General features: G+C 44.1%; 1 protein-coding gene across 4 annotated transcripts in view; it reads left to right on the top strand.

Moving 5' to 3' along the window:
- The window catches only part of mpp7a (MAGUK p55 scaffold protein 7a), a 314814-nt gene that overhangs the window by 260006 nt on the left and 30524 nt on the right, over positions 1–24284 (top strand). For all 4 annotated transcript variants that reach the window (XM_060939197.1, XM_060939196.1, XM_060939198.1 and 1 more), the window contains 3 exons: positions 1771–1941; positions 19541–19621; positions 24158–24251. In XM_060939197.1, coding sequence (XP_060795180.1) covers positions 1771–1941; positions 19541–19621; positions 24158–24251 — 346 coding nt within the window. The remainder of the gene's footprint in view (positions 1–1770; positions 1942–19540; positions 19622–24157; positions 24252–24284) is intronic.

The following is a 24284-nucleotide window of genomic DNA, read 5'->3' as shown; positions in this document are numbered from 1 at the left end:
AGTAATTGTAAGTTCCATTGCGCCAATTAATCAGCCATTAGGCGGTGCAGGTCTGGGAGCGTGGTGTGGACATGGCTACATGTTCCAGCCATTATTCACCATGTTCAGCACCAGAAACTGGAAAACGTTGCTCGGTCCATGTCTGTTTTCCATATTTATACCTGTTACTAGAAGTAGAAGCTATTTCGGATGGACTCGCTTTGCCAGTATGCTTCCTGTCATCCCTTGTGATTTGTCTTACCAAGACGCATTCTTTGGAGAAAAGAGGAGAGAGAAATTGGAATTAATGTTCCGTAACCATGTCCAGAATACCAAAAGATTTTTCCCCTCTCATTCTGGAATGAATTCATTTCCATCTAATTTAAGGAACAGGAGGTTCGGGGGAACTTTCAATCCAAGCCTTGATTTATTTCGCCACATCGAAACAGAGGGCAGCGCTCTGGCTGTTCTCGACCGGGACGTCTGTAAGGCTTTAAATGATTTTGAAAGGTTGGATTTATGAGGTCCCTTCGAATGAAGAGCAGGAATTTGTCCTGACTGGTTGTGATCAAGCACCTACACACCTGCCCTGAACTGGAGAAACAGAGATTCTTCACGTCAGAGCCTTTGGGCCGTTTTATACATTTTATATATATATATGCCAAAAGACATGATTATGAACTCGCACGCGGTCCTTGGGGGGATTTCAGTCAAACTGGCCATCCGTGTGTTGCCGTTAGATGCCGCAGCTCCAGTTTTGGCTCTTTAATCCACATAGTTTTTCCAAAGCAAATTAGATTTCATTAAATTATGGGTTTAGCTGGCACAAGCACTGCAACTCGCAGGTTAACTCGAGGGGAACAAAAGTCTGTCCAGTGTAATTTTATACTCCGGGCAGAGGTTTGCGTACGGTATATACATGTGTATATACAGACTGGTACAACAGGGACGGGTTTGACTTATGGCGTGTTTCATTTGTATCCCATTGTATCATTAAGTGACCCTATTAAGTGAACAAGCTGTAAGGAACGGAGGGATCTCTCAGCAGCGACACATCTGTGCAGCTCTGTAGCGGGCACTGTAGAATCGATTATAGCGAATAAATCAGGTACGTCTCTCTCGCCCTTACTGGCTCAGCCCATAATTTTCATACTCACTTAATCTCTGGTATCCTGCATCATATCCATGCGTCCATTAATCACTTAAGAAAACAAAAGGAGAAGAGCACGCTGGGGCAATGGATGCAGCAGTGGAATATTAGGTGTCTTTGGTTTGGTACGGCGCTCCTACTAACTAGCGTCTGTCACAAATAAGAAATGGGGCGGCTCAAATGTGTTTCGGCGCGGTTAAAACGCGGGACCGAATAGCTCGCCAGGATAATCAGACGGGAAGTTTCTGTGGCGGCGTTGCTGATGACCTTCAGCGCATGAAAACCCATCAGCTGTAACCGCTCCTGTTCGGAGGACTCGACTCGACCCGACCCGACCCGACCGGGGCTCCCTCCTGCAGCGCCAGAGCCTGAGGATTCTTCCCTCCATTTCACTCCGTCTGCTTCAGAAAGACACAAATATGCGAATGTGAAAAACCAGAAGCTAATTGCGGTGTCAGATTTTGCATACGCAAGCAGACATGGGTCTGCGCTGGCCTCGTTATGGAGAGCCACAGGAAAGGGAAGTGATGTCATGGATGGAGAGTGCACAGACAGTGAGCCGGTATGGTCAGCAGTCCTAACCTCTACTCTTTTTTTATTTGTTCTGTCTGTCTGTCTGTCTGTCTGCGTTGCGTTTTTAGCTCGTTTACGGAGGAGCTTCCGTCTCAGCAGAAGAGGAAAGAAGAGGAACAAGTCCATGTACGAGTGTAAAAAGAGCGAGCAGTACGACACCGCTGACGTCCCCACGTATGAAGAAGTGGCGCCGTACTGCAGAGCTCATGGAGCCAAGCACAGACTCGTCATCCTGGTCGGTAAGTGCTGCTGCTGCGTACTTTTAATCCATTAAACCCTGCCTACAAACGATTTACGCAAACACCTGTTTAACTAAATACTTTTTGTTTCATTAGAAATTGTATAATTGACCTGATTCACTCGAGACACCCCGCAATATTATTGAATCGCATTACATTTATTAGTATACCTTATCAGGGCTTTCCCCAGAAAAAACATCAAAGCGGCGCTACTGATGCGGAGCCCGTCAGGGCTGGCCCGGCCCTGAGGGCCCTGAAGGCTGCTGGGGGGTCCGGGGACGTGCTGCCCTTGGAAAACTTGAAATTAGAGACTTCAAATGGTGCATCCTGGTGGCATCTCGCGCTGATTTAGGCACAATTCAACATTTTATTAAATTTGCTGTTTTTTCAACTTGTCAAATATGCAAGGGGCGACATGAGATTTGAAAGGAAAACACTTTGCAGCACGCCTCTTCATTTTCCAATTCCGGGATGTCAGGGACGGAATCGAGATCAAATCACTCAACAGCGCCATCTAGTGACCAGCGCCGAGAACGTAGTTGTACCGGTATGTATGGTTCCGATTGGCAGTCAGTGCACGCAGCGAAACGCTTTATTTTCGCTTCTGGGTTCCAGGATCGTCCAAACCTACGGTATATATTACAATGCCTTCCTATTTCTGTCGTTATTACTCATTTTCAGAGGGGAATAAGAGATATTTAGGTGCGATAAGTACTCTGCATTGTTCACTTTATGGTATAGAGGCTTTGCGCCGTCACGTGACCCTATAGCAACGGTAACTACGTTGCAGTGACGGGAGGCACGCTTGTAGTGGTTCATTCAGACGAGTTAGTTGTTATTGTTCAGTATGGGAAGGTTTTGCTGCGTTTTTGGGCGTGCAAATCATTTTGAACAAAACTAAAGACATCAGGTTTTTTTTTTTTTAAATTTACCAAAATTAGGGCGGCACGGTGGTGTAGTGGTTAGCACTGTCGTCTCACAGCAAGAAGGTCCGGGTTCGAGCCCCGTGGCCGGCGAGGGCCTTTCTGTGCGGAGTTTGCATGTTCTCCCCGTGTCCGTGTGGGTTTCCTCCGGGTGCTCCGGTTTCCCCCACAGTCCAAAGACATGCAGGTTAGGTTAACTGGTGGCTCTAAATTGAGCGTAGGTGTGAATGTGAGTGTGAATGGTTGTCTGTGTCTATGTGTCAGCCCTGTGATGACCTGGCGACTTGTCCAGGGTGAACCCCGCCTTTCGCCCGTAGTCAGCTGGGATAGGCTCCAGCTCGCCTGCGACTCTGTAGAACAGGATAAAGCGACTAGAGATGAGATGAGATATTCAGCGTGACTCAGTGTTGAATGGAGAGGTCAAAACCCCTATGGTAAGCATTGATTGATTGATTTATTTGTGCGCGCGCAAGTGAGAGCGCGGTGCTGATGTCCGACAGCGCAGCGGAGCGCCACGTACCCGCGCTTTGGGGAAAGCCCAGTCTTATTCATCTTATTAAATGACCTCTAAAGAATAAAACACGTCAGTATTGCTCTGTTAAAGGAAAATAAACAACAAGGCCGGTGTGATGAACAAAGGGCGGAGTTACTGTTACCTGTCTACCTCCACCGAGGAGGCTATTTTTTCCACGCGGTTTGTTTCTCTGTCTGACCGTAAGCACGATTGCGCAAAACCTACCAACCCGATTTCCATGAAACTTGGTGGAAGGGTGGAGCACGGGTCAAGAAAGAACTGCTTCCATTTCGGACCGGATCCGTGAATTTTCTCTTTGGCTACCGTTACGAGATACGACATTTGTCCGTGGTGGAAGTCTGCGCTCAACCATTTACACGCGATACATCTTAAAGTCCAGTAAAGTTCATGAGTGACGAAACGTAGCCAGTGTAGAAATACGATGCCTCCATATCCACAGGGATCAGTAATCCTCTGGGCTCCACATGTAGGGACATGATTCTAATAGATTTGGAAATCTATCCAGTGGTCGCATTTGTAAATTTGCACACCGTAGAAGAGTCGGCGGAGATCTGAGCTCTCGGAGCGCACTAATTTCTGCTCGTGTTTTTATGCTGTATAAATGATAACGTAATGCAGAAGGTAGCCATTTCTGCTCCTTTCCCAGCAGAAAGTCCATCGTGCCATATGTTTTACCTCTGACAAATAAAATAGTCCGTGACTGTGGGACTGTTTTAGTCTTTATTTAGCGTCGGGTCGTGGTGATACACCGTCTAGGCCGGTGAATTAAACGCAGTGCATGGACTTCATCACAAAGCGTACGTGTGCTCTGCATGTTTTTTTCTCTCATCACGATGGCCCAATTAGGCCTCTGCTATTGCAGTCAAGCTAATGCAAATATTTTCAATTAGCTCTCGTAATTTGGAGGACAGTGTCATGGACAGTCTCAGCGCTGACGAAGCAAAGACCCTGCCATCAGTCTGCTGCGTGTTTTGCTCTGTTTTTATTTCAGCTTGTTTTTCTGTCCCGTGAGATGAACCTTCTTGCTTTTCCTGCTCCGTATTTTCTTCTCCCCCATCCTCCCTTATTTTTCTTTCTTGCTCTCTATTATTGTTCATGTCTTTCTTCTCATTTCATTTTATGATGAATGTATTTTTGTCTCCCTTTCTCTTTCACTCATTCATTCAGCATGTCGACATTATTTTTAAATTCTGAACCATTAGTGAAATAACTTCCTGGGGTTTTTTTCCCTTCTGCTCTTGTCAGTCTCTCTCTCTCTCTCTCTCTCTCTTCTTTCTTTGTTCTGGCTTTCTCTTCCAACGTGATGTCGACTCTGAGCTTTTCTTGGCCTGGAAGTTTCTCTGTTTTTAAGTTCGAATGAAACTCATTCATCTGAATCAAATCCTTTGACATTTTTAACTTCCAGCATCTCGCGAAGGTGTTTAACGCTGACTCCGGACAACGGGGTTAAATAAAATCAACCGTATTCCTCTCTGCTTCCCCTCCAGCCTCAGAGACGCATGTGTCAGTGGCTCCGTTTCAAACAAACGTCCAGAAGAGTAAGGATCTTATCTGTTTGGAGACGTGTTAATCCCAGAGCCAGCATAAACACACACGTACACATCCACATGATAAGTGGGACCTCCATCGTGTCTTAGCTGAAACCTGATTATTTAACAGGGCAAGTGATCTGTTTTGTTCAACGCCTTTAATTTGAGGCTGAGGGGAATTTACCGGTATAATGAATAATAATGTAGACGGTATGGGACTCCGGTTAGAACAGTAGTGACACCAGGATGCAGTGCAAAGGACGTATAAGGATTGGGAAAATGCGATGACTTGCACAACAACCGTGACCGAAAGCAAAGGGAACGCCACTCCATTCAGAATTCCTACTCGGAATCTTTGAGTGGTCAACATGGCTCAAACCGGACTTGCGTATACAAGTACGCTGCAACCCCACGTTAACAAACTCCTTGGGGGACGTCTGAAACGGGCGATTTCTCAGAGACAGCAAGGGAAGCCGAGCTTCCCCTAAAATTCTCTCCCCAAACTGCGGCGTCTACGACGTTGAATTCTCATTAAAACAATAACTTGCATAACGTAATATATGCCCAAGATTGTATTTACGTTCATAACTATCCCTATGTCATCCTGTAACTTATTTGAGTGACGTCTGACGAACTTGTAGTTCGCTACGAGAATCACCTTTGCTGCCAGGCTGTAACCTTTCTTATTTCAATGGGCTCTATGGACTGGCAGCCGGGTATCCGTTGCAGTCTACGAGACGGCTCTGAACAGCCAATTTCGGCTAGTTGTTATTGGTTAAAATCATCACTTCCGGGGAAGCCGGGTATCTCTGGGGGTAAACGAGACATTGGGAGGGCCAGAAGCCGGGCTGATAAAGGATTATTGGAGGTGGTGTTTGAAAGACATGAGAAGGGCGGTCGCTGTACTTCGGCGAGGAACACGGTAAGCATGATCAGTCAGTCCCTAGTGGATGTCGAGAAAGTGTAGTCGTGTGCCAAAGTGCTGTCCGAATTTCTTTTCATATAAACGTTTCTTCTCATTGATGTCTCTGTACATTACTCTGTAAATAAATGTAAATATTACTCGTTGTGCTCCGTTAACTTTCGTCCATTCTATCAGTTTGATCATTCGCGAATTCACTCGTTTATTTCATCTGTAGTTCAATCACCGTGGTTGTAGGCTAGCTTGAACCTTATTGGGATCTGCAGTGCTAGCTGCTAACAGCTGGTATCTATCTGCTATAATGGCAAACGTCGTGGACATGCTTTTGTCAAAACGTTTTGACACTCTGCCATATGAGGAGAAAGTGAGAATTAAAGAGCAAGGCAGACCAAAGCCCAAGCTTAATCTCATTCAAAAATCAGCAGGTCATAACAGGTCTTTTCAGGTGTCTTGGTATGAAAATGTGAACTGGTTGACTGGGTCTCCTGTGACTAATAAAATGTACTGTTGGCCATATCTTTTGATGAAGCCCTCTCAGGGAAATTTAGTTTGGTCAAAAGATGGGTTTGGGGACCTGGTGAATTTCAAAAGGGCTTGCAAAAGGCATGAAACGAGCAATGAGCATGTCACTTCATGTGCAAGACTTGGCTGTCTGGGGAGGGTCAGGGTGGAACATGCCATCCATGAAGGTGCTCGTATAAATAGTGTGCATCATATAATGTTCATGAATGTGAAGTGTGTATATTGTTCAGTAATGTTAAGAGAATGGTGGGCTCTGTGTTATAGGTTATACCTGGGTATAATATTCAAGGTTCTGTGTGTTGCATAGCCTACCTGGTTATGAATTTCCAGACTGTGTTGCAGAAGATGTTCAAGGATGTGTTGCACAGCTGGGTGTTGTGTTAAAGACTCTGTGTTGCATATCAGGGTATGATGTTCAAGGCTCTTCGTTGAATAGCCAGTGATTTTTGGATGTTTGATATTTTTGATTAAGGATATGAGGCACTAGCCTGGCAAGCCAGACTATAACATGAAATGTACAAGCAAAAATACTTTCTGCCACTAGGTGGGGTTGTCTAGTTCACTATGCTAATGGGGCACACCTTTCTATGCTTTGATATCCGGCCTACAGGTTTTACGATGAATGCGTAAAATGGGTTTCCCCTGTTTTAAAAACCAGCAGCCGCCACTGGTCTGAAAAGCTCATTATACTGAAATGGACCCAGTCGTCACACCAAACACTCGCGTTATATTCTTCGAAATGTTCGGCACGGTCTCCTGATCACGAGTTTCTCCTCCCGGGTCACTGACTGAGTTAAAGGATCACGAACGGAGGCGATGATTGATTTCTTCGTCTGTTACGGAAATGACGGAGGTATCATTCGTTGTCGATGTCCACACACTGACTCGCTCTGTTTTCTAAATCTTCACCATTCAGTTCATTCATGTGTCACAAATCACCGATGTCATTTATGTCACGCTGGGCGGGGCAGGGGTATAAAAAACGCTGATGGTGCACTTTAACTAGTTAGGTTTAGCAGTATCAGCTGTCATTTCATCCTTTTATCCTTCTATTGATCACCGTTCTCGATAATTGTTAGTGATCGATACCTAAGCGAGGCTCGTTAAGCCTTTGTTTTACGGCATTAACACGTATTATTAACTCGCCTGCGGACTTGATTACTTATTGCTTGTCTCTGGGGGGAAGAGGAGCGCACGGCTCAGCATGTGTGTAAGCAGGGGAATGATGGATGTACAACCCTGATTCCAAAAAAGTTGGGACAAAGTACAAATTGTAAATAAAAACGGAATGCAATGATGTGGAAGTTTCAAAATTCCATATTTTATTCAGAATAGAACATAGATGACATATCAAATGTTTAAACTGAGAAAATGTATCATTTAAAGAGAAAAATTAGGTGATTTTAAATTTCATGACAACAACACATCTCAAAAAAGTTGGGACAAGGCCATGTTTCCCACTGTGAGACATCCCCTTTTCTCTTTACAACAGTCTGTAAACGTCTGGGGACTGAGGAGACAAGTTGCTCAAGTTTAGGGATAGGAATGTTAACCCATTCTTGTCTAATGTAGGATTCTAGTTGCTCAACTGTCTTAGGTCTTTTTTGTCGTATCTTCCGTTTTATGATGCGCCAAATGTTTTCTATGGGTGAAAGATCTGGACTGCAGGCTGGCCAGTTCAGTACCCGGACCCTTCTTCTACGCAGCCATGATGCTGTAATTGATGCAGTATGTGGTTTGGCATTGTCATGTTGGAAAATGCAAGGTCTTCCCTGAAAGAGACGTCGTCTGGATGGGAGCATATGTTGCTCTAGAACCTGGATATACCTTTCAGCATTGATGGTGTCTTTCCAGATGTGTAAGCTGCCCATGCCACATGCACTAATGCAACCCCATACCATCAGAGATGCAGGCTTCTGAACTGAGCGCTGATAACAACTTGGGTCGTCCTTCTCCTCTTTAGTCCGAATGACACGGCGTCCCTGATTTCCATAAAGAACTTCAAATTTTGATTCGTCTGACCACAGAACAGTTTTCCACTTTGCCACAGTCCATTTTAAATGAGCCTTGGCCCAGAGAAGACGTCTGCGCTTCTGGATCATGTTTAGATACGGCTTCTTCTTTGAACTATAGAGTTTTAGCTGGCAACGGCGGATGGCACGGTGAATTGTGTTCACAGATAATGTTCTCTGGAAATATTCCTGAGCCCATTTTGTGATTTCCAATACAGAAGCATGCCTGTATGTGATGCAGTGCCGTCTAAGGGCCCGAAGATCACGGGCATCCAGTATGGTTTTCCGGCCTTGACCCTTACGCACAGAGATTCTTCCAGATTCTCTGAATCTTTTGATGATGTTATGCACTGTAGATGATGATATGTTCAAACTCTTTGCAATTTTACACTGTCGAACTCCTTTCTGATATTGCTCCACTATTTGTCGGCACAGAATTAGGGGGATTGGTGATCCTCTTCCCATCTTTACTTCTGAGAGCCGCTGCCACTCCAAGATGCTCTTTTTATACCCAGTCATGTTAATGACCTGTTGCCAATTGACCTAATGAGTTGCAATTTGGTCCTCCAGCTGTTCCTTTTTTGTACCTTTAACTTTTCCAGCCTCTTATTGCCCCTGTCCCAACTTTTTTGAGATGTGTTGCTGTCATGAAATTTCAAATGAGCCAATATTTGGCATGAAATTTCAAAATGTCTCACTTTCGACATCTGATATGTTGTCTATGTTCTATTGTGAATACAATATCAGTTTTTGAGATTTGAAAATTATTGCATTCCGTTTTTATTTACAATTTGTACTTTGTCCCAACTTTTTTGGAATCGGGGTTGTAATTACAGGAAGAGTGTTTATTTATAAACAGGACAAAAACATAAGACAAAGAAAGGTAGGATCATGAAACGGGCAGCGGTCACACGAGGCACAAACAGAATGGCGGAGGCAAATACGAAAGGCGGAGTCCAAATACACAAAACAAAGTCAAAACCAGAAATGCAACACACAGATGATGATGCCCTTTATTGTCACTAGTCACATGTACCAGCGAAATTAGCCGTCAACCTGTCCGTACATATACAACATACAATTGACAAAGGGTAGACAGGACAGGAAGACAGGGATGAAGATAAAAAGGAAACACAACATGAGGAGAGATAAGGAAAAAAAAAAAGAACCCCCCCCCCCCCCCCCCCCCCCCCCCCCCCCCCCCACTATGCTCCTGTCAGGAGTACAGTGTGGGAACATTTAAAAAACCTTTGCATAAGCACAACTACAACACAGGTACACTTTAAACACGGGACTTGAGGAGGGAAATCAGGGGGGAGGGGAGGAGGTAATCCAGCGCAAGTCTTTATTGTGGTGATCTTGTTGTACCAGATTCTGTTCAGTGAGTTGAAGGCGGCAGAGTCTTTGCCGGGTCTGTATGCCCGTCCCGGTTCAACGGATCCATCGCTAGCGATTGTTGAGCCTCGGTAGACAAAACTGCAGACTTTTGACATTTTGAATTGGATTTGAAGTCACTGAAAGATCGGTTCAAGCTGCAGAAACTCTGTCCTGCTCAAATTAGACGCTCTGGGCGAAGAAAACGCGTTGAGAATGTGTCCCTGAATGAACACGCATGAACTGTGTGTGAAAACATATTGCTAACGCAACAGGTCTCATGCTGAAACACTGAACATTACACCGTGCATTATAACACGGTGTGGTGCTCGGGCTGGAAGTGATTACACGTCTGCTGTTAAAGAGCTCTCCTGCTAATGAGAGACCTGATCAACACTGACACTTTTACTGCTGCTGCAGCATGCACCAAGGTGTATGTGTGTATGTGTGTGTGTGCACGGATACATACACTGGTTATTAAGACGATCGTGTCTCAAACACACACACAGACTAAATCAGAAAGCATTCAGTAAAAATGGTCATTATTATTATTTTCCCAATATATTCACACTCGCCGGCCACTTTAATAGGAACTTGTTGTTGGTTCTAAGATCCCTGTTCTTGGCTGCAGGAGTGGAACCCAGTGTGTTCTTCTATTTTTCTGTTGCATGCTGAGATGCTTTTCTGCTCACTATGGTTGTAAAGAGTGATTATATGAGTTACTATATCCTTCCTGGCAAAAAAGCTCAAACCAGTCTGGCCATTTTGTGATCTCTGACCCTCTCTTATCAACAAGGCGTTTGTTTCCACCCACAGAACTGTCGCTCACTCAGTGTTTTTTGTTTTCTGCACCATTCTGTGTAAACTCTACAGACTGTTGTGTGTGAAAACCCCAGGAGGAGATCAGCAGCTTCTGAAATACTCACTCAAACCTCACACTCATCTGGCTCGAACCAACACCCATACCACAGTGCAAGAAAGAAAGAAAGAAAGAAAGAAAGAAAGTCACACTTCACTGTGAGATCACAATTTTTCCCGTTCTGATGTTTGAACATCGTGAACATTAACTGAAGCTCTTGATTTGGATCTGCGTGATTTGATGCACCGTGCTGCTGGCGAGGGATCGGCTGATTACACAACTGCGGAAAACAGCACGTGCGTGTGAGGGTGTTCCTAATAAAGTGGCCAGTGAGTGTATAGTGAAAATGTAGCCCGTTTCTAGCTTGTTAAACCTCACTGCTATGTAAATAAAGGGAAAAAGATGTAAATGATAGACAGAGAGGTGTGTGAGCCTGTGTTGGATCGGGTTTAAGTGGTAGAGGGGTGTGTGTGTGTGTGTGTGTGTAGAGTGATGAGCAGTTTAAGGCTGACTGTGTCTCTGCTGAACTCATTATCAGATTAAAACACACACACACACACACACACACACACACACACACACACACACACAGCTGAACTACAAGACAATGAACACCTCAACATGCTGTATATCCAGAGAGTGAGAGAGAGATTCTGAGACGAAGTGGAGAGAAAAGAGCAAAAGTTCAAGAAAGCACTTTATGAAAATGGAAATAACGGAATAAATTTGAAAAGAAGAAAGAGGGAGACGAAGAAGATGGAGAGATGCAGCGAGAAAGCAAAAGAGAGAGACAAGGTCCAGAAAGAGAAGAAAGAAAAGTAGGGAAAAGGACAAGAATGGAGGGAAGGGAGATGGAAGGGGAGAAAGGAAAGAAAGAAAGGGAGAGGAGAGAAAGAAAACCAAGAAAAAGAGAATCCGATTCAGGAAATGGAGAATGAAAACAAGAAAGAAGAGAGAGCTGAAGAAGAGAAAAGAAGGGCGAGGAAGGGAAGGGTACAAGAAAAAGGAAGGGAAGAAAGTGACAAAAAATAAGGAAAGGAAGAGGGAGTGATGATAAAGGTAAGAAAGTAAAGAACAAATGGAGAAAAACAAAAGAAGCAGCGCAGTCAAGTATGCATAAATATTAAGTTTTATTCTGTCCACATTCACTGGATATGATCAGTCGCACGCTCTGATTGGCTACTCTACTACTAGGATATCAACAAAACAAAATGGCGGAGCATGTCGCTGAACTTGATGCGGAGTGCATCAAGTCAGATAAATCACTTTATCAGGTATTTAAAGAAATAGAAGTAGCTAAAAGAATATAATCATCATCCCCCCCCCCCCCCCAAAAAAAATCTCCTGTTCCGCACTCCAGCCCAGTCGGTGGCAGTATTGCACCTTTAAGTTGGTTTGCCAACCGTCAAAATAACCCAAAAGAAGAAGAAGAAAATGGCGGAGCGTGTCGCTGAACCAACCGAGTACAAAATAAAAACTCTACTCAAAAACAAAATCCCAAAAAAGCAACAAAATATGAAATGAAAGTATTTGATTTTTATTGGGGTTTTTTTTTCAGTAATAATTTTTTTTGCATTTTTCACAAATTGCTCCTGTCATTTCGCCGGTTTGTTTACATTCTAAGCGGAAATGATTTTGTCGGACGTTTTGTATAAAGTTTTTATTTATCGAATTTTGAAAAAAATAAAAATGCTCCGTTTTCTCAAAATCCAGTGAATGTGGATCGAGTAAAACAGTTATTCCACTCAATCTCGGTGCTACACGCCTCGTCACATGTACAACTCGGTTTCGTCGAAGAACTTCATTATATTACACATTTATATATTATTGTTCTGTTATATATATGTGTGTGTTATTTCCCAGCTGGGAGGTCCGTATGGTGAAATACCGTGACCAAGGTCTTGAAAGTACTGAGCGAGGCCCTCTGGGCCGAGGTCAGTATTCAAGGCCGAGGTCACTCACGGTATTTCACCATACGGACCGACCTTAAGCTGGTAAATAATATATTTATTTTTTTCTTTACCAAATTCTAACAGAAAACGAGAGCGCCCGAAAGGGAAAACCGAGCCGAGCCGCCATTTTGAATCCTCATTCACGGCTGTAATGCAAATGGCTTCCTCCTCGGTATACAAGTGCACTTCCATGGCAGGAAAAAAAACTACATTTTGCTGCCTATGTAGTCCCCTATTTATACAAATAGGAGTCATTCAGGATTCAGCCATGTTTTTGCTCGGCGTTAGCAGCAGTTAGAGGTTTTTAGCTTTCTCCTGAAATGTTTTCTTTTATTTCTTCCTCCTCAGGGTAGTAAAACTCGCTTTCGCTGTGAACACTGTCATTATCGCTATCCATGCTGTAAAATTAATGCTATTCTCCTGAGAAATGCGAAAATAAATGTTGACAAAAATTGCTACGATGTTTTTTGTTGTTGTTGTTGTTGTGAATGAGCGAGTCGCCAGAGGTCCGTAACCAGGGTCCGTATTGTAGGATACGGACCCGCTCGCCAGCCAATCAGAGCGCAGGATTTGATGGAAACCAGACCTCGAAAAAAATAAAATACATTAATATTCAGATGTGATTAGATTGTATTTTAATCCTCTCTCAGATTGCAAGTTACCGTATTTTCCGGACTATACGTCGCTCCGGAGTTTAAGTCGCATCAGCCAAAAAATGCATTATGAAGACGAAAAAAACATATATACGTCGCACCGGACTACAAGTCGCACTTTTTTGAAGGGTTATTCTTTCCATAGAATCTGTGATTGTATCTGATAAGCGGCGCGTGGTTACTGCGCGACTGCATTGTTTATTTAATAAACGAACAGCTGAGCAGTGATAACGCGCCCTTTGCCCTGTAAGTAGCCTAGTCTGATTATTTTAAATATCTACTGCTATCTTTAATACTATCACTATCGTTATTACTAATAGCCTATATTATTATTATAACTAATATTAGTAGCCTATTACTGATGCATTAATCAGTTTGCTTTTAGAATATTTTTACCGGTAGGGCTTATTATCGCCCCCTGGCTCTTTCATCTGTGTTATTAAAGCTGTAGTCATCATCGAGGAGAGTCATTCTTCATTTTTGTCGAATTTTATTTCATCAAATCAGAGGTCAAGTAGGCTATAGGTATATCATCTCCAAAGACAGGTACGGTAGTAAAAACAACCGTCTAGTGAAAAAAACAACAACCACCGCTTTTAAATCCCCTACTTAAATCCTTAAAATGAGTCATTTAACTCATGTCTTGTGTGATCTGATCTCCAATGGTGAAATAAACCGGTTGTGATGAGTACAGTCTGTTATTTTAGAAGATAAATGTAATATATAATTTAATATATAGACTAATAAAAATTAATATTTTATAATGTAATATCACGACATATTACTGTCTGTAACTGTTTGTCACTAAAGCGTTTTCTAAGATCATAATGTCTGATATTATTATTATTTTACACACACAATAAGCGCATGTGCGTAAAGTTATAGTAAACCATCCCCCGCCTTTTTTTTTTTTTTTGAGTCGCCGGACCCACCCACCTCCTGCGTTCCGGGACCTCCCACTTCACAAATTAAGCACTGCCTAAAATCACTACATAACTTATTTAAATAACTATAGGCCTATCATTAATAATAAAACACAGGTCAATCAAGTTTATCAAGCTGATGATTTCACTCCAAATCAGCAAATCCATTGAATTCCTCATCCTCGGTGTCGCTTCTGAACAACTCTGCCAACTCCAGCGGCAGACGAAGCGCCGTTTCCTCTTCTTCTGCGTGGCTGTCGTCAGACTCAGCATGAGCTCCAGTTATTCCGCGGTGAAAAAAAAAAAAAAAACATATATACGTCGCACCGGAGTATAAGTCGCATTGCCAGCCGAACCATGAAAAAAAGTGCGACTTATAGTCCGAAAAATACGGTATTCACACAGTTTAGTGATCAGCTGATGAACTCTGGTACTTCTAATAAACATACGGCTCTGGGGAAAAAAAAAAGATTAAGAGACCCCTGCAAAGTTATCAGTTTCTCTGGTTTTACTATTTATAGTTGTGTTTGAGAAACATGAACATTTTTGTTTTATTCCATAAAATCCTGAAAACATTTCCCCTAAATTCCACATAAAAATATCATCACTTTAGAGCATTTAATTGCAGAAAATGACGACTGGTCAAAATAACAAAAAAGATGACGTGTTTTCAGACCTTGAATAACGCACAGAAATCAAGATCATATTCAATTTTAAACAGCACAATACTAACGTTTGGACTTGGTGAGTTCAGAAATCAATATTTGATGGAATAACCCTGATATTTAATCACAGGCACATTTCCTGCATCTTCCCATGCTCTCCACCAGTCTTTCACGTTGCTCTTTGGTGACTTTATGTCCCTCCCGGTGCAAAAATTCCATCAGCTCAGCTTTGTTTGACGGCTTGTGACCATCCCTCTTCCTCTTGATCACATTCCAGAGGTTTTCAATGGGGTTCAGGTCTGGGGATTGGGCTGGCCATGACAGGGTCTTGATCTTGTGGTCCTCCATCCCCACCCTGATTGACCTGGCTGTGTGGCATTGGAGTATTGTCCTGCTAGAAAACCCAATCCTCAGAGTTCGGGAACATTGTCAGAGCAGAACGAAGGACGTTTTCTTCCAGGAGAACCTTGTATATACCTTGATGGCTCGTATGTCCTTCACAAACAAAAACCTGCCCCAGTCCAGCCTTGCTAAAGCACCCCCAGGTCATCACCGATCCTCAACCAGATTTCTCAATGGGTGTGAGATGCTGTGGCTTGTAGGCCTCTCCAGGCCTCTGTACAACCATTAGACGACCATCAGAGAAGATGACCTTACTGCAGTCACTCACGCTATGGTCCAATCCTTACGGTCTTCAGCAAACCTCAGCCTGGCTCTGCTTTGGTTCTCATTGACGAAGGGCTTTTTTTCTAGGTTTGCATGACTTGAACCCCACCCGAAGGAGCCTGTTTTGACCCGTCTTTGGTGTGCACTTAACCCCAGCTGCCATTTGCCATTCCTTTTGATGTCATCCTACAGTTGTTGAGTGACATTCAAAGGAGTTGACGATCATCCCGGTCAGTGGAGAGCCGTTTTCACCCTCCGCCAGTCTGTGACTTTGTTGTCCCCGATGTCTGCTGCTTGACCTTGTTCTTACGATGAACTGCCGTCTTTGAAATTTTGAGGATGGAAGCAATTTGTATCCCTCTGCCAGTAAAGCCAGAATTGAACCTTTCTTTTTCTGACTCAAAACTTTTCTTTTTAACTCTTTTGGCATGATGAATAGATAGTTTTGTATTGCAGTTAAATTTAAAGTTCTGCTAGCACTGTTGTTGCCATCCAAACTGGTCCTATTGCCAAAGGATGGTGCTGACCACAGCAGTGGTTTTTATACTTTACCTCGTTAAATAAGATTTGGTTCAGATGATCACCTCATCAGAACCTCATGAAGTAAAATGAGGCGGGCTTGTGTTGGAGTTCCAGCACAGACACTGGAATGAAATGGCTGCCATACATAGAGATGCTGATTTGTAAAAAAAAAAAATTGAAGTGGTCTCTTAATTTTTTTCCAGAGCTGTGTGCAGAGTATATCGTGGGTTAATGGTGTGCGTGTGTGTTCTGATGAAATCTTGTCAGATACTGATTGTGTTTGCTCCAGGGTTACAGAACTCTCCATAGCGTGAACAAGTCTGTATGGCATTGATGGTTCTCTAGCATTAACGAGTCTGTATGGCGTTGATGGTTCTCTAGCATTAACGAATCTGTATGGCATTGATGGTTCTCTGTAGCGTGAACGAGTCTGTACGGCGTTGATGGTTCTCTAGCATTAACGAATCTGTATGGTGTTGATGGTTCTCTGTAGTGTGAACGAGTCTGTACGGCGTTGACGGTTCTCTGTAGCATTAACGAGTCTGTACGGCGTTGACGGTTCTCTGTAGCGTGAACAAGTCTGTATGGCGTTGATGGTTCTCTAGCATTAACGAGTCTGTATGGCGTTGATGGTTCTCTAGCATTAACGAATCTGTATGGCATTGATGGTTCTCTGTAGCGTGAACGAGTCTGTACGGCGTTGATGGTTCTCTCGCATTAACGAATCTGTATGGTGTTGATGGTTCTCTGTAGTGTGAACGAGTCTGTATGGCGTTGACGGTTCTCTGTAGCATTAACGAGTCTGTACGGCGTTGATGGTTCTCTGGCATTAACGAATCTGTATGGCGTTGATGGTTCTCCGTAGCATGAACGAGTCTGTATGGCATTGATAGTTCTCTGTAGTGTGAACGAGTCTGTATGGCGTTGACAGTTCTCTGTAGCATTAATGAGTCTGTATGGCGTTGATGGTTCTCTAGCATTAACGAATCTGTATGGCATTGATGGTTCTCTGTAGCGTGAACGAGTCTGTACGGCGTTGATGGTTCTCTAGCATTAACGAATCTGTATGGTGTTGATGGTTCTCTGTAGTGTGAACGAGTCTGTACGGCGTTGACGGTTCTCTGTAGCATTAACGAGTCTGTACGGCGTTGATGGTTCTCTAGCATTAACGAATCTGTATGGTGTTGATGGTTCTCTGTAGCGTGAACGAGTCTGTATGGCATTGATGGTTCTCTGTAGCATGAACGAGTCTGTATGGTGTTGATGGTTCTCTGTAGCATGAATGAGTCTGTACGGCATTGATGGTTCTCTGTAGCGTGAACGAGTCTGTACAGCATTGACAGTTCTCTGTAGCATGAACTAGTCTGTACGGTGTTGACGGTTCTCTGTAGCGTGAACGAGTCTGTACGGTGTTGACGGTTCTCTGTAGTATGAACTAGTCTGTACGGTGTTGACAGTTCTCTGTAGCGTGAACGAGTCTGTACAGCGTTGACAGTTCTCTGTAGCATGAACGAGTCTGTACGGCGTTGACGGTTCTCTGTAGCGTGAACGAGTCTGTATGGCATTGATGGTTCTCTGTAGCATGAATGAGTCTGTATGGTGTTGATGGTTCTCTGTAGCGTGAATGAGTCTGTACGGCATTGATGGTTCTCTGTAGCGTGAACGAGTCTGTACAGCGTTGACAGTTCTCTGTAGCATGAACTAGTCTGTACGGTGTTGACAGTTCTCTGTAGCATGAACTAGTCTGTACAGCGTTGACGGTTCTCTGTAGTATGAACTAGTCTGTACGGTGTTGATGGTTCTCTGTAGTGTGAACGAGTCTGTACGGCATTGACGGTTCTCTGTAGCGTGAACGAGTCTGTACAGCGTTGACAGTTCTCTGTAGCATGAACGAGTCTGTACGGCATTGACGGTTCTCTGTAGCATTAACGAGTCTGTACGGCGACGGTTCTCTGTGGCGTGAACGAGTCTGTATGGTGTTGATGGTTCTCTGTAGCGTGAATGAGTCTGTACGGCATTGATGGTTCTCTGTAGCGTGAATGAGTCTGTACGGCATTGATGGTTCTCTGTAGCGTGAATGAGTCTGTACGGCATTGATGGTTCTCTGTAGCGTGAACGAGTCTGTACAGCGTTGACAGTTCTCTGTAGCATGAACTAGTCTGTACGGTGTTGACAGTTCTCTGTAGCATGAACTAGTCTGTACGGTGTTGACGGTTCTCTGTAGCATGAACTAGTCTGTACGGTGTTGATGGTTCTCTGTAGCGTGAACGAGTCTGTACAGCGTTGACAGTTCTCTGTAGCATGAACGAGTCTGTACGGTGTTGACAGTTCTCTGTAGCATGAACTAGTCTGTACGGTGTTGACGGTTCTCTGTAGCGTGAACGAGTCTGTACGGTGTTGACGGTTCTCTGTAGTATGAACTAGTCTGTACGGTGTTGACGGTTCTCTGTAGCGTGAACTAGTCTGTACGGTGTTGACGGTTCTCTGTAGCATGAACTAGTCTGTACGGTGTTGACGGTTCTCTGTAGCATGAACTAGTCTGTACGGTGTTGATGGTTCTCTGTAGCGTGAACGAGTCTGTACAGCGTTGACAGTTCTCTGTAGCATGAACGAGTCTGTATGGCGTTGACGGTTCTCTGTAGCATTAACGAGTCTGTACGGCGACGGTTCTCTGTAGCGTGAACGAGTCTGTATGGCATTGATGGTTCTCTGTAGCATGAATGAGTCTGTATGGTGTTGATGGTTCTCTGTAGCGTGAATGAGTCTGTACGGCATTGATGGTTCTCTGTAGCGTGAATGAGTCTGTACGGCATTGATGGTTCTCTGTAGCGTGAACGAGTCTGTACAGCGTTGACAGTTCTCTGTAGCATGAACTAGTCTGTATGGTGTTGACGGTTCTCTGTAGCATGAACTAGTCTGTACGGTGTTGATGGTTCTCTGTAGCGTGAACGAGTCTGTACAGCGTTGACAGTTCTCTGTAGCATGAACGAGTCTGTATGGCGTTGACGGTTCTCTGTAGCATTAACGAGTCTGTACGGCGTTGACGGTTCTCTGTAGCGTGAACGAGTCTGTATGGCATTGATGGTTCTCTGTAGCATGAATGAGTCTGTATGGTGTTGATGGTTCTCTGTAGCGTGAATGAGTCTGTACGGCATTGATGGTTCTCTGTAGCGTGAACGAGTCTGTACAGCGTTGACAGTTCTCTGTAGCATGAACTAGTCTGTACGGTGTTGACGGTTCTCTGTAGCATGAACTAGTCTGTACGGTGTTGATGGTTCTCTGTAGCGTGAACGAGTCTGTACAGCGTTGATGGTTCTCTGTAGCGTTGATGGTTTTCTGTAGCATTAACAAGTCTGTACGGTGTTGCTGATGGTTCTCTGTAGCGTTAACGAGTCTGTACGACGTTGATGACGGTTCTCTGTAGTGTTGATGGTTCTCTGTAGTGTTGATGGTTCTCTGTAGCGTTAACAAGTCTGTCTGTATCACATGAACGAGTCTGTACAGCATTAATTTCTCTCTAATATTAATCTCTCTCTCTGCAGGTCCTACAGGTGTGGGTTTGAATGAACTGAAGAGGAAGCTGTTAATATCTGACCCGCAGCACTTCAGCGTCACCATCCCTCGTAAGTCCACACACACACACACACACACACACACACACACACACACACCAAAGAGCGAGGGAATGAAGAAAGCTTTTCATGTCCAAAATAAAATATGTACATTTAATACTGATCCATCTGCAGCTGTCTCTCCCCCCCCTCTCTCTCTCTCTCTCTCTCTCTCTCTCTCTCTCTCTCTCTCTCTCTCTCTCTCTCTCAGCATCCAAAAACGCATTCTTTGGAGACATGCATCATGTTGGGACAAATGAGTCGGGCTCTGATTTATACACACAGAGAGAGAGAGAGAGAGAGAGAGAGATGGATGAAAACTCGGGAGTATGAGTATTACACAGTGGCCAGAAATAAAAATCGTCAGTGCTGATAGAACCGTGGGACGTAGCTGCACAGGGTTCGGCTGTAATGGATGCGTCTGATTCTGACTCCGGGATTAAAACCTCATCCTGAGCTTGAAGCGTTCACGCTCCCTAATTGCTCACAGTCGTGACCTCGCGAATCGTGTGTGTTACACAACCGAGCTCTCATTTACATCTTTCACAGCATTCCGTCACTCATTCGTTCCTGGAAAGCGTTTGTTACAATCTTCTCGTAGATTTCCAACTGTTTAACACGTTCTCAGATTGGTGTAATCCAGGAATAAATCACTCCACCTTCTGCTGGTAGTGGAAATAATCGATTTGCGTCACCGTTCCAACCGCGAAGCTGATTATTTTACGATAACGGAATGACCTGAAGTGTTTCATTCCGATTACGCCATAGGGGCCTGTCAGGGTTGCAAGGTTTTTGACACATTCGTCTGAAAACAGAGTTCTCGAGTTTAAAAAACCGAACGCTTTCTAAACTCGGAGGGTCAGGACGGTGTCCACCTGACGTCATATCAACATGGCGGCTCACGGCGTGAACACTGAACACATCAGCACTTCTTCCCTTTACGCCTCGGCTCCACCCGGTTCTGTTTGGTGTAATGGTGTATAATATACACACTGCCCTCTAGTGTTCAGTGCAAGGAAATTAGCGTCTGGTCCATGCGAGTGTCGGAGTTCACGTCACAGTTCTGTCCTGTTCTTTGTAATTCCGGGATTGTGTTAAACCGTAAAGGAAGAGGTTTTAATGGCAGAATGAGATGAGGTACGTGCCGTATGTCTGAGTGCGGAGGCTGTGCACGTTCTGATCCGGATCCGTTCCTGGTTTTCCGTATTTGTAGAACGAATTTCATGTTCTTTACCCGCAGCAGAATCATTTCCTCGGCCCCAGAGCTGGTGCGTGAGACGTTCACTCGATCAGAGCAGGCATCGTCCGTCCACTGCGGTCACGGCTGGAATTACAACCTCCGATACCTGCAGCGGACTCGTCTAATCACACGCATTTAACCATCAGCCCAACTCTCTCTCTCTGTCTTATTCTTTCCATCTCTCTCTTTCTTATTCTCCTTTCTATCTCTCTCTTCTTGTTCTCTTTTCATCTCTTGTTCTTTCCATCTCTCTCATTCTCTTTCCATCTCACTTTCTCTTCTTGTTCTCTTTTAATCTCTCGCGCTCTTTCATTCTCTTTTCATCTCTCTCTCCCTTCTTGTTCTTTCCATCTCTCTCTTCTTGGTCTCTTTTCATCCCTCTCTCTCTTTCATTCTCTTTCCATATCTCTGTCTTGTTCTTTCCATCTCTCTCTCTTTCATTCTTTTTTCATCTCTCTCTGTCTCTCATTTTCTTTCCTTCTCTCTTTTCTTGTTCTCATCTCTTTTGTTCTTTCACCCTTTCATTTTCTTTCCATATCTGTCTTGTTCTTTCCATCTCTCTCCTTGTTCTCTTTTCATCTCGCTCTCTTTCTTTCCATCTCTCTTTCATTCTCTTTTCATCTCTCTCTTTGTTCTCTTTTAATCTCTCTCTTGCTCTCTCTCGTTCTTTCCATCTCTCTTTCGTTCTCTTTTCATCTCTCTCTCCCTTCTTGTTCTCTTTTCATCTCTCTCTGTCTCTCATCGTCTTTCCTTCTCTCTTTTCTTGTTCTCATCTCTTTTCTTTGTTCTCTTTCTCCCCCTCTTTCATTCTCTTTCCATCTCTCTCTCTTTTCAGGACTGCACGATTCCTGATGAAATGGTAATCATGATTTTTTTAGGCTTGAACTGATATTGTGATTCTCACTCATGGAGTGAAACATTACGCGTCCTGCTGTTATAGGAAACTAATCAACAGCCATGTGGTGTGATGAAGCAGAGCTACTGTTGCCACCCAGAAGATGATGATTTTCCCTGATCAGCATGTCCTGGATATGTTTTATTCCTTTTATACCACAGCAGTTAGTTTAGTTTTTATTCATTAAAGACCAAAATGTCAGTTTTTGGAGGGGGGAGGGGTGGGGTGGGGTGGAGGAATGAAGGTTCTGGGTTTAAGCTCATTGGAACGGTGTAAAAAGTTTAATAGTTTGTTTTGGGACTGCTGCTCGAACAGTTTGTCTTGAGGAGTGTACCATGGTGACCCCTGACCTCTCCAGCTCTCGTTAAACACTCTGCGCAGTGACCTTTAACCCCTACTAAACCGTCTGGAGCCTGGCACGTGCGGCCCGCTTTAACGGCACCGCTTTACAGCCGAGCGAGCCCAGACACACAGCACTGAGGGCTTAATGAGCGCTGGAGCAGAGTCCCAGTCCGAGCTGCTCCTCTTACTGTAGTGTGTGTGTGTGTGTGTGAGCACCAGCACAGCGGCTTTACTGCTCTGTAAAAACATCAACAGTGACATGGGCTGTGTAGCTCTTCCCGCTGATAGACTGAGCGCGAGTCCTGCGGGGATTTATTTCTGTTTTGTGGTGTTTACTGAGCTGATGTGTTTCTCATGGAAACATAAAAACAAACAAACAAAGGCATCATTCAAATTTAAGATGCGCCTCCTGGTTTGGGGGTGGAGCTATATAATTGGCTCCTGAATTGGGGGCGGGGCTATATAGCATTATTTGTGAATATCATTATATAAAATTGGACTTTTATTGTGTCCACATTTCTCGCCGCGTGTTTGTGAGATGAGAGTTTAAACCGTTTCCTGAGGGAGAGCGAACGAGTTTCAGTGAACTTCACTTTTATAGAGTTTCCATGTATTCTGTAAAGGGTGCACTAACTTTTGCACTCGGCTGTGTTTAGGTAATGTAGGCTCTATAGAGTGTATGCTATTATATTTATGTAAGGAAATGGTCTTATAACTCTCTCTCTCCCTCCCTCCCTTCTGTCTGTCTCTTTGTATCTCTCTCTCTTTCTCCCCTTTCTGTCTGTTTCTTTGTATATCTGTCTGTCTCACTGTCATTTTCTCTCTCCCTCCCTCCCTTCTGTCTGTTTCTTTGTATACCTGTCACTGTCTCTCTCTCTCATCTATCTGTCTCTCATTGTATCTCTCTCTCCGTCTGTCTTTGTATACCTGTCTCTCTCTCTCTCTGACTCTGTCCCTCTGCCTCACTGTGCCTTTCTCTTTGTCTGTGTCTCACTCTCCTTAACTGACTGTCTCTGTACATCTCTCTCTCCTATTGTCTGTCTTTGTATCTCACTGACTCTGTCCCTCTGCCTCTCTCGCTCTCTCTTTGTCTGACTGACTGTCTCTGTACATCTCTCCCCCTCTCTCTCTCTCTCCCTCTCTCTGTCTCCCTTCTGTCTGTCTTGATATACCTCACTGTCATTCTTTCTCTCTCTCTCTCCCTTATGTCTTTTTTGTATCTCTCTCTTCTGTTTGTCTCTCTTTGTATACCTGTCTGTCTCACTGTCATTCTCTCTCTCTCTCCCCCCTTCTGTCTCTTTGTATACCTGTCTGTCTTTCTTGCTTGTCTCCCTTCTGTCTCTCTCTCTCTCTGACTCTGTCCCTCTGCCTCACTGTGTCTGCCTTTCACTTTGTCTGTGTCTCACTCTCCTTGACTGACTGTCTCTGTGCATTTTCTCTCTCTCTCTCTCTCTCTCTCTCTCTCTCTCTCTCTCTCTCTCCTGTCTGTCTTTGTATCTCTCTCTCTGCCTCTCTCTTTGTCTGTGTCTCACTCTCCCTGACTGACTGTCTCTGTACATCTCTCTTTCTCTCTCTCTCTCCCTCCCTTCTGTCTGTCTCTCTTGATATACCTCACTGTAATTCTTTCTCTCTCTCCCTTCTGTCTTTCTTTGTATCTCTCTCCCTTCTGTTTGTCTCTCTTTGTATACCTGTCTGTCTCACTGTCATTCTCTCTCTTCCCCTCCCTTCTGTCTCTTTGTATACCTGTCTGTCTGTCTCTCTCTCTCGCTCGTCTTCCTTCTGTCTGTCTCACTGTCATTCTCTCTCCCCTTCTCCTTTTGTTTGTCTCTCTTTGTATCTTTCTCTCTCTCCTGTCTGTCTCTGTATACCTGCCTGTCTCTCTCGTCTCCCTTCTATCTGTCTCTCATTGTATCTCTCTCTCTCTGTCTGTCTTTGTATACCTCTCTCTCTCTCTTTCTGTTCCTCTGCCTCATTCTCTCTGTGTATGTCTGTGTCTCACTCTCCCTGACTGACTGTCACTGTACATCTCTCTCTTTCTTTCTCTGTCTCACTGTCATTCTCTCTCTCTCAGACACATCTCGAGTGAAGAGGAATCAGGAGAGTGATGGTGTGGAGTATCACTTCATCACTAAACACCTGTTTGAAATGGACATCCTCAACAGCAAGTGAGTCTTCATCATCATGTCGCTGCACTGATC

The sequence above is a fragment of the Neoarius graeffei genome, chromosome 14 (assembly GCF_027579695.1).
Source record: "Neoarius graeffei isolate fNeoGra1 chromosome 14, fNeoGra1.pri, whole genome shotgun sequence".
NCBI lineage: Eukaryota > Metazoa > Chordata > Actinopteri > Siluriformes > Ariidae > Neoarius > Neoarius graeffei.
Note: the sequence above shows the minus strand (reverse complement) of the source record. Positions and strands in the feature narration are given on the sequence as shown.